The sequence below is a fragment of the Alexandromys fortis genome, unplaced genomic scaffold (genome assembly GCF_014885135.2).
Source record: "Alexandromys fortis isolate MF-2015 unplaced genomic scaffold, M_Fortis_MF-2015_v1.1 scaffold_14, whole genome shotgun sequence".
Classification (NCBI taxonomy): domain Eukaryota; kingdom Metazoa; phylum Chordata; class Mammalia; order Rodentia; family Cricetidae; genus Alexandromys; species Alexandromys fortis.
In genome coordinates, this window is record NW_026067910.1 from 16,170,245 (window position 1) to 16,186,446 (window position 16,202).

Below are 16,202 nucleotides of genomic sequence, written 5' to 3' on the forward strand. Positions count from 1 at the left end.
GAGAGAGAGAGAGAGAGAAAGGAGAGGCCCATTTAGGAGACCAAGAGGAGGGCATCCCCTGGTACACTGACGCAAAGAATATCCTCCTTAAAGCTATTAAGTTGCTATCTGAGGTCTTGCTGAGTGCCATTGGTCTTGACCTTATCATAACAACCTGGTATGGAGTGGCCATCTGAACCCAGTGACATAAGAACAAAATACTCTTCTCTTGAGTTAAAGGGAAGAAGCCGCCATAACGGAAAAACAGAAATCCACGCAGACACTTCATCCCTTTTTAATAACGTCCCCTGAGTACAGCAACAGCTTCCAACCAGTGGAGTGATGAGAAAAGTTTCAGTAGAACTGAGATAGCTTTAGTTGGCCACCCCCTGCTGCTGCCTAGACAGTCACCTCCCAAGAGGGGCGTCCCCACTGGCAACCTCAATTCCCTAACTCCTTAGCACCCTGGCCTTGGGACAGTCCAGGGTCACCTCGAACTAGGGCAGCTGCACACCGTTTTGCCAGGACTTTGTGAGTAGCAAAAGTTTCTAACTGTATGGCTTTCTGGGAGATAATGTTTTCCATCTGGAGGGATTTCGCAGACCCTCTTGGCTTGGTGTCAATTACTTTCTTAATGCTAAAGAAGTTTGGATAAGTCGCGATAAAGCGTGATTTCGCTCAGAGGAAATGTCCTTTCAACCAAGGACCCTTTAAAGGCCCAGGCCTGGAAAGGGGTGGGAACTGTCCTTTCTCCCCCACCCTTGGGCGGTGGCAGGGCAGAGCTGGGGAGGGCTGTCTCCTCCCCCTCCCCCCTTCCCCCTCCCCCCGCAGCTGCTCACTCCAGCCTGGGCGGACCAGAGGCAGCAACTTCGCGAGCTCCTGAGGAGTGGATCTGCTTCGGCGACGATGCCAGCGGCGGCCGGGGTCCTCCTGCTCCTGCTCTGGGGGACACTAGAAGGCTCCCAGGCACAGCGATCACAGCAGAGGCGACAGTCCGCAGCGCATCAGCAGAGAGGTACCGTCCAGGGCGCCCTTTCCTGGGACTGCTGCTTCTAACTGACTTCAGCGGGCGATCGGCGGCTGGCTGGGGACCACTTTTTTTTTTTGCTTTACTTTAGGGCGTATGCTTTGCTTTCTAGCACAAGCGACCGGAACTTCTGCAAATTCAGGGTCAGATCCCTGAGTGGGAGGTGCAGGGGAATTACCTCCAGCAGAAGGGACACCAAGCGCTTTCTGCTAATTTTCGCGCTCTAAGTCCTGGAAACTGGTATATGGAAAACTTTTCTAAAGTCCCAGGGCAGGCTTCTTCCAATTGAGAGAAATCGTTTCATCAAATTGGATTCTATTCCTGCAGAGAAAGGCTTCCCTGACCTGTAGTTTATCTTAGACCTTTGAGTAAAGTACTTTTTTTTAACTTTAGGATCGAGTTTCCAATTATTTATATAAAGTAGTTTAGTATATGGGTAACACATTCATTCTCACGGTAGGAAAACCTCCTCTCGCTTAAAATAAGGACTAGACCTCTGCGTGTTTGAAGACTCAGGGGCTCAGAGACACGATCAGAGGCTTTGTGAAACAACTATACTCCGTGCAACTAAATCACTCTTATCATCACATATTAATGTTTCCGTGCACGTCTTTCTGTAAAGCTTGGGAGTCTGAAGAGTTATCAGAATTTTTACAAGATGCGTACACACAGCATCAAAAAACATAGTTTGTAACAACACATTGATCCAGGACACATTTCCCAGAGCTAAAAAAAACATGAATCAAGATAAAAAGCATTTCAGAAACAAGTGAACTTTATTTCAAAGTATTTACCTGGGAAAGTGCAAAGTCTACAGGAAAAAAGCTTTGGAAAGCTGGAGGAGGTAGAATCTGTTAGAGTTTTCGAATACAACTTTCTGTTTATTAATTAGAGGTAGTCAAGCCATGCCCGGTAGTTCTCGTGTTTGTTCTTAGTCTCAGCAGTTTCCACGCTCCTGTTTAAGAAGGTATGAACAGATACCCTAAGCTCATCACTGTAGCCTCTGATTATAATTCCGAGAATAAAAATGACTTCCAGTTTCTCTAGATAACTTCCTTCTATTTTGGCAGAGGTGAAATGAGGTCAGTGTGGTATAAATAATAGAATTACTTGAGACTGTGCTTTGGGGGAAGCACGGTTGGCTGCTGGTTTGAAAATCCTACATTTAACTTTTTTTCCTTTCTTCAACTGGGATTAGCAACAGGTGGGGTACTTCAACACTATTGGGCTTTGGGGGAGATGGGCTGGGTCTGTGCACTCTCCTCCACTTAGAATAAGGCAGAGCTTCAACCGTGTGGTCAGCAGCCGAGTTCCTGGGAATTTTCTCTGCACACACACACATATATATACTCTCTCCCATGCTTTCTTCTTACATCTTTTTGTTTATTTTCTTGTGGTGGGGTGCACACACGACGGTGGCATATGTGTGGTAGTGGTCAGAGGTTAGTTTGGAGCAGTCCGAACTTTCACCGCCCAGATGCTGGGTATAAAATTTATAACATCAAGCTTAGGCAAGCGCCCTTACCCAAGGATCCATACCTTCTGGCTTTGTTAATGTCTTTGCTATAGTCATTTGTTATAGTTACTGCAATATATTTGGAGATTGGCTCCAGGATAAGTGATTTAAATTTGCTAATAATAAAAGTATATTTAAAATATATTTTATGATGTCTTAAATTAGTGCAGGTGCCATATAATTTAATATACTTATGAAGAAATCGTATAACAATTATAAGATCTGTTTTCATATTCAGTTATCCTTATCCCCACAGGACTAATTTAAAATACAAGGCTTGGAGTAGTAGCATCAAGAGTTCTCATAACTGATGAGAATATTGCCATTTTCGGAAACTAAACGTGTAGCCAGTATTGTTTATGCTCACATTTCCTTTCCAGGGGGTCAGGGTCTCTTTCCTTTCCTTTTAGAAGGCTGGCTTCCTTTTGATATTGCCTATCAGTAAGGTCACTGAATATGGTTGGACAAAAAGTGCATTCTTGGCTACCATCAACTTTTCTGGTTTTGATTATATGTTCTAACAATGACCTTCATGTCCTGGCACTAACTGTGAAGGATTTCTGTTTTCCATTATAGACCAGTACTAGGTTATTAAGGATGTTGACTTGCAGTGTATTTAGACTTCGTAACACAGTGATTCTCTACCTGTGAGTCTCAACATCTTTGGGAAGTCAAAAGACCCTTCCACAGGGGTCGTTTATCAGATAACTTGCATATTAAATATTACATTATGATTCATAACTGTAGCAAAATTGCAGTTATGAAATAGCAATATGAGTAATTTTCTAGCTGGGGGTCACCACAACCTTGAGGAACTATATTAAAGTGTCACGGCATTAGGAAGGTTGGAAACCATTACCATAGCAGAATTAGCACCCTAAGAGGGTTTGATTTATTTGCCTCTCCTTTTTCTGGAAAACATTGCACACTTTCTATAGAATACTTAATTAAGGTGTGGATAGCAATGATTTAATAAGTTTGATTTTTATAAAGAAAAGAATTCACTATCGTGTTAATATAAAAAAGTAGAGTGATTGAGGCAAAGTGAATATACCTTTCAGCACAGCAATAAATAAAATGCTCTCTGATATTCAGGTGATTAATATATAGAAGCAGAAGCATAACAGTATGTGTTCTTCAACTCAGGGATAAACAGTTTCCCAAGAATATTGGACAGTGAGTGAAATCAATCTCGTGGTATGACAGTTCTCTTATGCTGCCTGTATAGATGAAAAACATACAATTTAAGTTGTCAGAACTTCAGTCAGTCTGAAGTTAATCTGTTGGTCTAAATTTGGTTCATGGTAAATAACAGGTCCAGACGTTTCAGAGATCTCCACACCTGGATCATGGAGCCTGCAGGAAATTAGTGTATTATTCATATCCAGATGTTAAATGATTCATTCTCTTCTGGAAGCGTACTGTGCTTTTATAAATGTGCAGGAGTGAGGATGACAATACCCTTGTGAATTGCAGCAGTTTTAGCGTGAATATATAGTTTGGACTGTGGCAGAAAGGACAGCTTTTATCTGCATCCACATAGAAACACAAAATGAGCACAGTTAAGTACATGACTGATAAACTCACAGGCAGTGGGGCAGCGGTTAAGGATTTGGAAAGATGTTCACGGGAGACACAGTCCATGGGAAGACATCTTATTGAAGAATAAGGGAAAGGAAAGGGAATATAAAACATGTTCAGACCTCAAGGGGTTAGTACACGAAAAGAATTGTGAGGGTCTTTCTGAATTTGGTCCATAGATGAATGTGAGAAATAGGAAGGGTCTATTGCAACACAAAGCAGAATCCTGCTCCATTTGTCCTGCCACCCCTACCACTCATTCCAAACAGTTGGACAATAACGAGGAGGTCCGTGTCTCTGAAATGTCCACCTGATGATAAAATGCACAACTGGCCAGGTGTCCCTGAGGAGAAGATGCTATGCAAAGGGAAAGTTACAGCATGTGATGTTTTCAGTTTCAAGATTCTGGAATTATAATTCTTGTTTTTGGAGCGAATATGTGTCTCTCAATCTCTGGATTCTTAAAAATGTCAACAAAATGTTACATGTGTTTAAATGTGTATTTAAATGCCTTCTGGAATTTAAAATAAAAACATGTTTGGGACAAACCTTGCTCATTTTTGGCAAAAATATTTAAACATTTTGTAAGGCAATTCTTCATCACTGACAATCACATGATTTTAAAACACTGAGTGTTATAAAATGTGAGAATAGTTTATAAATGACCACAAAGATATTGCTATGGGGTTTATTTGGGTCATAAACCTAAATTTATTTTTAACCTATGTTTTGCCACTTTTATGACTTGGTAGGTTATTTACTGTTCACTGACATACAGTTTTGTAAAAATTCTTCAGAACAGATAAAACTGAGAATAAGAATATGTTCAAAATTGGCTATGATTTATATAGCAGAGTTAATAAAGTTGATATAAACACTTCCAATTTCACATATCAGTGTATGAAGATTTCAGTATGGAGCCTTAAAATTATTTTCATCCAGGGTATCATGCAAATTACCGAATTGCATCTATATAAAGGATGTTGATCATTAAGAAGAGAATATTGGGCATTCTTTTCCCATTCTCCTTCAGCTCACTCTTTGACATCTTTAACTATGGTCATTGAAAAGCCCAATTATGTAACCCTAAGGCTCTAGCCAAGAATGATGGTGGCTGCCGGAAAAAATAATCTTATATTTTATGGGAGGGATTAGGTAGAGGGAAATTTCCAAATGGAGGACTGGGGGATGTGTAGTAATAGGAGCAGCGGGGCTGCGTCCCCAGCACCCTGGCCGCCTGACTAGCTTATGCCCCGAAATAATTACACGGACACTGTATTCTTTTAATCACTGCTTGGCCCATTATATCTAGCCTCTTCTCGGCTAACTCTCGCACCTGGACTAGCCCATTTCTAATAATGTGTGTAGCACCCCAAGGTGCGCTTACCTGGAATATTCTAGCCTACGTCCATCCTGGGTCAGAGCTGAATCACGTCTGCCTGGGAGAGGGGAGCATGGCGTCTGTCTGAGGAGTCTTACCTCACTTCCTCTTCCTCCCAGTTTTCTGTTCTGTTTACTCCACCCACCTATGTTCTAAGCTATGAGGCCAAGCAGTTTCTTTATTACTTAACCCATGAAATCAACAGATTGATATATGACACTCCCACATCAGGGATGACTCCGAGTGAAGGGTTTGTGGTATGGCATGAAGATAAAGAAATGAGGATCCTGGGAGTTCTCTGCTGAGCCAGTGTAGCTGGATTGAAGAACTCCAGGTTTACTGGGGGAAATCTTCCCTCAGAAGTAAGATGGAGAACAATGAAGGAAGACACTGACGTTGATCTGTGGCTCCAACATTAGCACGTGCACACACATATCTACCCATACATGTAGATGAAATAAAAATCCACACTTACACTCCAAAATTTCCCAGATAATTTCTACTATACTACTGTAGCTGTGAATAAAAACATGTGCTTGATGGTACCTTTCCCAGCTCATAGACCTCACCTTTATTCATTTAAAGCAAAGCATTGCTGCCACTCATCACTTCACACATCTAGAAAATACTGAATGTTTGACAATATGAATGTGCTGAACCTCTAAAATTGAAGCACTACTTCTTTTGCTCCAAATAGAGATAAATGAGTTATTAATAGGTAAACTTCATAATGTATTTCATACCTTTCTTCATGACAAATGTTAGGATTAGAGGGCCACACGTCTGTCCACAATTGAAGTAGAATATTTAGTAAGACCAGGGGATGGCAAGAACATTAACCTGGACCATAGACTGCAAAATCAGTGGGGTGGCTGACTGTTTAAATTATAGAATACAGAGGATTTAGGTTGTGCTTAATTTATGTCAGCATGGTTCTCCAGTAGGATTTAACTTTGATGGTGAACAGAGTTAGAAATATTCCCAAGTAGAGTGTGATTACAATACTAGTAATCAATAATAATAGTAATAAATAATAATAATTGTTGATTATTATTATTACCTGTCAAGGTTGCAGGTCTTAATTTATCAGTTTAGAGGCTGAAGGCTTGCTATTCCTCCCATTAGTTATTCCACTTTTAATATAAAAGATGAAACTGAGTATTCCATCTTTTATCTTTTTATAAAAGTCCAGGTTTGATGAATAAAAAAATACAAGATAGAAGTTAGAAAAAAACTGATTAGTACAAGATTCATGTCAAGGTTTGTGTATGTAAATCAGACAGACATAAGATTGACACAAATCCCTAATCCCTATCCTAATGGATACATTCAATTGGGATAACCATGGGCTGACAGGAATATGATCAATATATAATGAAGTAACACAGTCACACATAAAACAGAATATGGTCCATATAAACAACTGGACAAGCTTACAGAAGAGAGATGGTGCTAGACCCAACGTCCAAGAATATGATTATTTTCTGTTCTTCTCTTCTCCCAGATATCCTCTGCATGGAGGATGTTAAATGAATCCATGTTGCAGAAGATTCTGCCTCAAATTGCTTCTCTCTGTAAAACTCAGATATCTGATCTGAAATGTCTTCCTTTTGTCATCATCAATACTGTCCCACAATTCAAAGTGAATGCTTTTGGGAGGGCCATCTACAGCTCTCTGTAGATTCTGCCAGTGCACTCAGAATTACACTGTGGACTGCTAAGGGTAAATTTCACTTGAATGCACTTTAAAACAAAGTAAGGTGTTTTCAGTCCCGCCTAGATTCATCTGTTCTTTGGAGTTGCCTTTGTTAATATCCATTTCAATATCAAAGCTAAACTTTAAACATCATTGTTAAAATGACAGAAAGATGTATTGGTCTTATGACCTCTTTTATGAAATGAACTTTGAAACATTGCCTATTAGACGAACAGAAGTTTATTCTCTGTTCTGTTTCAATTTTTATAAATACTTTAAGGATCATTGTAAATCTTACAGTGACCTTTGGACCAAAGTAATGCGATTTGGTCAGGATTTAATTCTGTCATTTAAGACAAAAGTTGCGTGAAGAAAATTGCTTAGCTTTTCCTTTAGGCCATCTCTCTTTCATTCTCTTTTAGTATCTTACTTGAGAATAAAATATAGTAGTTGAAAGAGTTGATTTTAGCATTATATTTTAAAGAAGACATATGCAGAAAATTGCACTTACATCTTTCATCTTAAAAGGCACCGGTAATTACTATCTCAGATGCTTTTGAGACAATCTAAATTTACATGGTGAATGAAATCTAAAGACTTGTCAAAGATACAGAAGATAGATTAATTTTTGCCTTAAGTCATCTTTCTTATTATTTTTATTTTTTGAAGTAAGGCTTCATGTATTCCAACTTGTCTTGAAACTTTGCTGTGTAACCAAAACTGGCTTTGAACTCCTGATGTTCTTACTTTCACGACCAAGGTGCTGGGATCACAGGTGTGTGTTACCAAAAATCTTTTTGAATTATCTTCATCCAAGACTCTGACAACCACACCATTACACATGTTAGCAAGGGCTCTACTACTAAATCTAATTTGGATTTTTTTTTCAATTTTTCAATTTTTATTTGGAGATGTTCTATTTAGTAAAAGATTATGAAGTCAATTCTATTGGGGATTTGTTCCTCATAACACCATGAGGACCTTAATCCCATTCAAATAACAAGCTAATCTATGCAAATTCTGAATCATGAACTGTGTGAGAGCTTTCTGGTGCCTGGCACTTAGACAAGGCACCTTGCGCAATGCTGCAGAGGTTCTCTCTGTATGGTCCTCTCAGATGACTCTGAGCTGCATGTCTCCCCAAGGCTCTTTCTTCAACTGCTTTTGGGTGTCAGACTGTTTAATTTGCTGTAATAGTGTTCAGTAGATTGTATACAATAGCGTATTTACTTACATGACTAGGGTGTTTTTAAGTTAATATAATTATGCTCATCTTATAGGAGGACGGGGATAGATGCACTGCAGTCTATGAAGGACAAAGAACAACCCCAGTGTAGTTTTAGTCTTTGGAGTTCATTGTTGTTCTTCTGATTTTATGAGTCCTAAGACATCATCTCTTTTGGAGTTTTAGATGTTCATGTTTTAGAAAATACCTTGAAAAATTATATTTCCCTCTGTGAGTTATGTTATCTTAATTTGAAAACAGAGAGCCATGAGATTGTACTCTTCAGAGGCCATCTTCACTTAAACTAACATTCTACATAAAACCTTGTGAATGTATAAACATACTAAAACTATATACCAATCTAAGGATTTATTAAATTTTAATCTTTAAATAGTTAGAACACTGGTTCTCAACTTGCAGGTCGTGACTCTCTGGGGGTCTAACAACTCTTTCATAGGGGCCACCTAAGATCATATGTGTATCAGTTATTTACATTATGATTCATAACAATAGCAAAATAACATTTATGAAGCATCAACAACAATAATTTTATCTTTGGGGGTCACCACACATGAGGAACTGTATTAAGGGATTCCAGTATTAGGAAGATGGAGAACCATTGCTCTAGGACTTGGATTACTGTAGTATGAAAGTATTAATTGGCTATTTATAGGCTTTTCTGGAGATACTTCTGTAGGCTAGAAGCAATAATGTTTGTTATGAAATATATTTAGCAATAAAAATGTCACTCAGCTTGTAAATGTCAGTGAATGAAAGAACAAGAGTTCTTGAGAATTAGATACTGGTTAGGATAAAATTTCTACTAAACAGAAGAAAAACACTACAGACTTCATAAAAATGTTAAGACTTCCCTTGCAGGTGAACTTAGTGAAGAGCTTTTCAAGTTGCTTATATTTTGATGTCTTGTGCACATGTAAATATCCTGAGTATCAATATCTATGAACTGATCAAAGGTCCTTCATTAGTGCATTTAGTATACTGAATACATTGTCTTTGGATTTATGGTCTCTTAAGCCATTGATTTTAGATATTTTAAAAAGCATAATCTTCATTGAGTGTATATATATTATATATCATATTTATTGTGTCTTTCCCCAAAGTCCTAATAGTAGTCACAACTTCCAGGCCCATTGCCTGATGTGCATTTTGCCATGATTAAGTAAGGCTTAATATAAGAAGAAGACCACGAACTAGTGCAATTGCCGTGATAAGGAGACTGTCTCTCAACTATTTCCCAGGAGGCGTATGTGAAACACTCAACATAAATCAGCTTCTAGTAGGCCCTCGGTAATGTGAATTAGTCTAAAGGCTGACATATTACCAAAATTCTCTAGCTCGACAAAATGTGTTTCCTCGACACCATGGCCTGCTAATTTCAGCCAAGATGATTTGTGAAAGAATTTGATTCTGCACTTGAGGCAGAAATGTATGAATTGAAATATAATTATAATTTCTACTGTAATATTCTGAACTTTGTGGCTTAGCCTGTAATAATTACTTAGTACGACAAATCTCCTGATGCTTTCAATCCCCACATACATTCACCTGTTTTAGAAATAGCTCTGAATAGGAGAAGCATGGATGTGGAAGGTGGTAAAAATTAAATTGATAAAAATTACTATTTAACTAATATCAAAATGTTGAAAGGTAGAGCTTATCTTATTAGTAACATAATTGAGTTAGAAAAAACATGTGAAAATGATTGGCAGTGATGAATGTTTATTACTTCTTTTTGATTTTTCCTTTGAATATTAGGCTCAATATTGATATTTTCAGTACACATCAAAATAATTTTGCTCACCAAAACAAAGCACCCTAAAATATTCTTTTAATTAACCCTAAGAGACTACATATGGTAAAACTATTTCACTGTCAAGGTGTTGAAAAATTCTGTCAGGGTTACTCAGGTCAGCATGGGAGATAGCAGGAAACACAAGCTTCTATAATTAACTTATCTTTGTGTAAGTAGCTCAGTGTGAGAAGTAATTTGAAACAGACAAAACTATGCCAATAGTAGAAGTACATTTTGACTCTGCACTTTTTCCAGTTAAAAGTTGATTGCTGGTTTTCATTGTCTCTCAGTTTTAGATACTTGTTAAGCAAGTATTGATAAAGTACTTTTATCGATCCCTGTAACAAATTGAGTGAAGTGAGAAAAATACACCACAGAGTTTTTAAAAGTTAGTTATTATTTCTAGTCTAGAAAGTTTATATCCTTGATTGACATCTGCTTTGGTGAGGTGCACACAATATCTCAAGATAGTTTTTTTTTTATATTGATTTTCCCTAAGGACAAATAATTGTATTGAAACACAGTTTTAATACTACACTGGAAAGAGATATTAAAAACATCTTATATTAATCATACAAAAGAATGGTTTTGTTTTTGTTTGTTTTGGTTTTTTGGATTTTTTGCAACAGGGTTTCTCTGTGTAATAGCCCTGGTTTTCCTGGAACTAGCTTTACTGAATAGGCTAGCCTTGAACTCACAAAGATCTGTCTACCTCTGCCCCCTGAGTGCTGAGATTATGCTGTAGGAATTCCTACAGCCAGTAGCCTTTAAGTTATCTACCCACTTGGGCATGACCTCTTATATTATATATGCCGATGTAAAGTGGGCATCTGGCCTCTTTTCTGGCTGTGGGATTTGGTTACTGTTACCCTTTGGAGTGAGGATTGTGATCAGTGAATCTACTCCTAAATAAATAATCTTTTATTATACTCATTTCTGAGCTAGTGTGTGCTTTCTTTTTAGTGTCCTTCTTCAGGTTTAAAGACACGCACCACCACCAAGTGGCTCAAAATAATGGGTTTCATTATGACCTTTTAATAAATGTGTATAATGTACATTGATTATTATTCAAAATCATCTTCTCCTTTCTCTTCCATTTTGTTCTTCTTTTCCTTAAAGAATTTCTTTCTGTTTTAAAAACTTATATTCCTCCTAAAAGAGAGAGAAACTTTTATTGTTGTTGTTATCATTATTATTATTTTCTCTTTTGAGACAAAGTTTCTCTTTTTAGTTTTCAAGCCTATCCTGGCACTCCCTTTGTAGACCACGCTGGCCTTGAACTCACAGAGATCTACCTGTCTCTGCCTCCTGAGTGCTGGCATTAAAGGTGTGCACCACCAACAACCATGTGAGAGTGAAACTTTTAAATCTTCTATCTCATCTTTATTGGTTTTGTAAATCATTCTAGATACATTTTATGTACAGGAGCTGACATGTTTCATAATCAAGCTAAAATTCTTTACCCTTTTTGGTCATATAGCCTTTATATGTTGTATTTTTCTTCAGAATTTTTCTTTAATGAAAATAGACCTCTTTTCATACAATAGATTCTAATAATGGATTCTCCTTCTTTAACTCCCTCCAGATCATCTCCACCTTCTCACTCACACAAATCCACACGCTTTCTTATTCTTTTTCATTAGAAAACAAACATCTTAAAAATGATAACAATCTAAAATAAAATAAAAATAAAGAAATCATAATGGTGTAAAACAAAGAGAACCAAAGATAAAGCACAAGAAAAATATAAGGATACAGAGACATGATATTAACACACATCAAATACCCACAGAAGCAAAATTGGAAACAGTAATGTATAAGCAAATGGCCTCTAATGTTAAAAAGAATGAGAGAGAGAGAGAGAGAGAGAGAGAAAGAGAGAGAGAGAGAGAGAGAGAGAGAGAGAGAGAGAGAGAGAGAGAGAAAGGGAGCCTACACAACAAAGAACTATGAAATAAAACAAAAAAATACCTAAAAAATACTACTAAGTTCTTCTTGTGTTGGCATGATCATGGGGACTGCCCTTAAGTGTAATTTATATACCCAGTGAGACTCTACTGGAAAAAAAAAACCCTAATTTTTCCTTTGTGAGAGTTTATCAGCTGGAGATAGCTTTTAGGTTAGGTATGGGGGCTTTGATTTACTTCCCATCTCAGTACTGGAGTTCCATCTGGCTTAGACCTCTTCAGGCCCTGTGTATGCTGCCACATTCTCTATGAGTTTCTATGTATACCAGTCCTGTTGTGTCTAGAAGGCCTTCTTTCTTTGATATCTTCCATCTCCACTGGTTCGTACAATCTTCCTTCCTTCTTTTCTAGAGTTCTCTGAGCTCTGAGGGAGGGATTTGTTGGAGACAAGCCATTTATGAATAAGTATTTCTAGGTTCCCACTCTCTGCACTTTGTCCAGTTGTAGGCCTCTGCATTTATTTCCATTTACTGCAAGAGAGAGCTTTTCTGGTGATGGTCTAGCAAGACATTTATCTATGAGTATAGCAGAATGTTCTTAGGAGTCATTTTATAGCTGTGCTCCTTTAAGAGAACATTAGTTGATTTTTCCCTTTGTCCATAGCCTATTTAGTGTCAAGTTCATGATTATCTGAGCATGTCAGGTATGGGTTTCATCTCATGGAGTGATTGGTTACTGCCACAATGTTTGTGACACTATTGTACCAGTGTATCTTTACAGGCAAGTCAACATTGTAGGTAAAAGTATTTGTAACTGGGCTGGTGTTTACCTTTCTCCTCTTGGAGGATACAGAGTACCTTCCAGTACCATGAATACTTGTCAGTGGGTGAAGGCTCTAGATAGACACTAGCTTGACTTTTCTGTTCAGGGAGTTATGTAGGTGTTGTCTTTAGCAATAATTACTTACCATTAATTTATAGAGTACAACCAATAGCCTTGACCATAAACTCTGTTGATTCATGGTTTTCATTTGGCCAGCAACTTGATTAGATGTAAGACATTTCTGGCATTGAAGGTTTTATTTGGTTGTGAGAGAGGTCTAGTTGGGGTTTTGTCTCCTCTGTTATTTAGTGATTCTATTTAGATTTCTTTCATATATGTATAGATTTTTAAGAAACTTCTACTATATTAGTATTCTATATGATCTGTCAAATGGCTTATAGTTTTAGCTATCCCTTCCCAAATTCTATTCCTCATACCTCTTTTCCCTCCACTTTCTGGTCTGATCCTCCAGTTTCAGCATCCTTCCTTCATCCACAACTATCTGGTCTCTTCTCCCTTCCTAAGGAGATCCTTTTCTCCCCCATAGTTTATACCCCCATAGTCTATACCTCTGTGGTTATGTGAATTGTCATGCTTATTGAAAACTTAACAGCTAATATCTACATCTAATTGAGTACATACCACATTTGTCTTTTTGTGTCTGGATTACCTCACTTGGAAAGATTTTCTTATAACTCTATCCACTTATATACAAATTTCATGATTTCATGTTTTAACAGCTGAGTAATATTCCATTATGTAAATGTACCATATTTTCTTCATCCATTCATCAAACATTCTTTTTTCATTTCCTTTATTTTCTTCCTTAACCATTTGCAGATTATTTTCTACTTTGCATGATTGATTTTACACATTGTGTTCCTTTTATGGTGTACTCTGAGAAGTACTGAGAAGGCAGCACTGTTTTAAAGCTTATCAATTCTTCAAGTTTGCAAAATTTACATTCTTGTACTAATTTCTTTGGAGACAACCTTTTTATTTTCTCTTTTCTAAAATGTCTTCTGTAGTGTCATTGTTCACTCAACTGTGAATTAATTTCTGCTGGTCTTTCCTGAGGGATCCAGGCTGTATCCTGTTTTTATATCTGCTTGATAAAAAAATGTTTAGAGAAATAAAATTTAGGTTCCCTCAGTAGGTTATTAACAAAATAAGAGAACACGAAGTTGTAAGGTGGTTGGGAAGTGGTAGGAATCTAGGAGGAATTAAGATGAGGAATGGGGATGTATATGGTTCAAATACATTGTATGAAATTTTCACTGAATTAATAAAAAAAAGCACTTGAAACCAGAAAACACTAACTAGGTAAAACACACACAATTTAAAAGCAAGCAGGTCCCTTTGTTTTATTCCCCCCAATTTTAGAAAAAAATTGTATGTATCATATATGCATACAATAAAACTCACTCTTCTCCCCCTCCAAATTTCCCCCATAGCCTCAGCCAGTCTTCCTTCCCAACTTCATCTGATTTTGAAAATAATCTCACTGGATCCACATAGGGTGCAAGTATGCAGGACACAGAGCATGGGCAGCCTCTTAGGGCTAGCATCCCTGAAGAAAACTGACTTTCTTCCCCGACAAAGCCATAACTGCCAAAATATTCTCAGCAATGGCGGAACTTCATGAATTCATCCATTGCCTCTTCTAGGACATTGGCTGGCTTGAACTTACACAGGTTTTGTCCATGTAGTCACAGCTGCTGGGAGGGCAGACTTGATTCTTTAAATGTATATTGACATTTACTTCGTAGTCTAATGTTTGATCTCTCCTGGAGAAGGCTCCATGTATGGATGAGGAATTCTGCACTAAAGTTAGCTGAAATAATGCATGAATATCTGCTAGTGCCGCTTACTCATTGTAGTAGAGCTTAATGCTGTCATTGTTTATTAATGTTTTGTTTAAATGATCTGTCCATTAATGAAAATATGATCTTATTATGTTGACTCCATCTTTCCCTTGAATCTACTAATGTTTCCTTACTTACTTGGGTGCTGTACTGTTGGGTGTACATATGCTTATCATTGCTATTTTTTCCTATTTAGTTCTTTTTTTTTTTAATCATTATATAGTAGTTCTCTCTTTTTGTCTTTATATTTTAAAGTTGGTACTTAAAATTTTAACCTGACATAAATCTAGCTACTTCCTTTGTTTTAATTTAAAAAAAAAGATTTCCGCCTCCTCCCAGCCTCCCATTTCCCTCCCCCTCCTCCCGCCCCTCTCCTCCTTTCCCCCTCCTCTCCCCCTCCCTCTCCAGTCCAAAGAGCAGTCAGGGTTCCCTGCCCTGTGGAAAGTCCAAGGTTCTCCTCCCTCCATCCAGGTCGAGGAAGGTGAGCATCCAAACTGGCTAGGCTCCCACAAAGCCAGAACATGAAGTAGGAGCTTAGAATATCTTTTTCTAATCTTTAAATTTTACTTTATGTCTTTACTGAACAAGTTTCTTTCAGGCAGATTACTGTTTGATGGGTTTATCCCTTTGTTTCACTTTAATCCTTTCCATCCTGTTGACCAATGAATTTTATCTTTTATATCCAAGTTTTTTAATAGTGAGAATTTAATCCGATCATTTCATTAAATGCTAACTGTTTTCTGTTTTAATCTTTTTTTGTCTCATTTTATATCTTTTTGACTTGTTCTCTCTTTTGTTTATTTCACTGTGGTTACTGGAATTTATTCTTTTATTTCTCTCTGGCTTATCTGCTTCACAGTGAATTGTGTGCTTTCCTGTGCTTCTAGGATGTTGCTTGTCATCTTTTACTTCTAAATGCTCTTTAAACATTTCTTGTAGTGTTAGTACAGTTGTGATTATTTTGTTTAGATTTACTTGTGGTGGAGTGTTTGTTTCTAAATGCTTTCTGAAGGATAAGGATGGCTTTTAGAACTTCGCCTAACTTTGACAAGGACCTCATGATATGCTTTATAACATATCAGGGTACAGAACTACATCCAACTGGCCCCTTTATATTGCTGATTGAGTATAAATTCTATCAGTGAGGTTCCTGGTTGCCAGAACCATTAGTTCTAGAACTGTAATTTTGCATCAGCAGTCCAGTTCTTTGGAGAATTAAGCATGCATGTCTTAAAATAAAATTTTCTGGAGGTTGAATTCTTGTTGGTTCAGTGATATTCAGTGATTTTTTTTAATTATTTCAATTACTAGCTCCATCTCTAAAATTGTCCTAGTAATAATAATAGCTTTTTTAGGAGAACAGTCTCAAGATTACAAAGAATTCATATCA

The 16,202-nt window shown here is 37.4% G+C and overlaps 1 protein-coding gene across 1 annotated transcript in view; it reads left to right on the forward strand.

The window, feature by feature from the left end:
- The first annotated feature begins 811 nt into the window (after nt 1-811).
- The window catches only part of Lama2 (laminin subunit alpha 2), a 586,091-nt gene continuing 570,700 nt past the window's right edge, over nt 812-16,202 (forward strand). Inside the window, exon 1 of the mRNA XM_050138074.1 lies at nt 812-994. Within this exon, the coding sequence (XP_049994031.1) occupies nt 886-994 (109 nt within the window). The 5' untranslated portion in view covers nt 812-885. The remainder of the gene's footprint in view (nt 995-16,202) is intronic.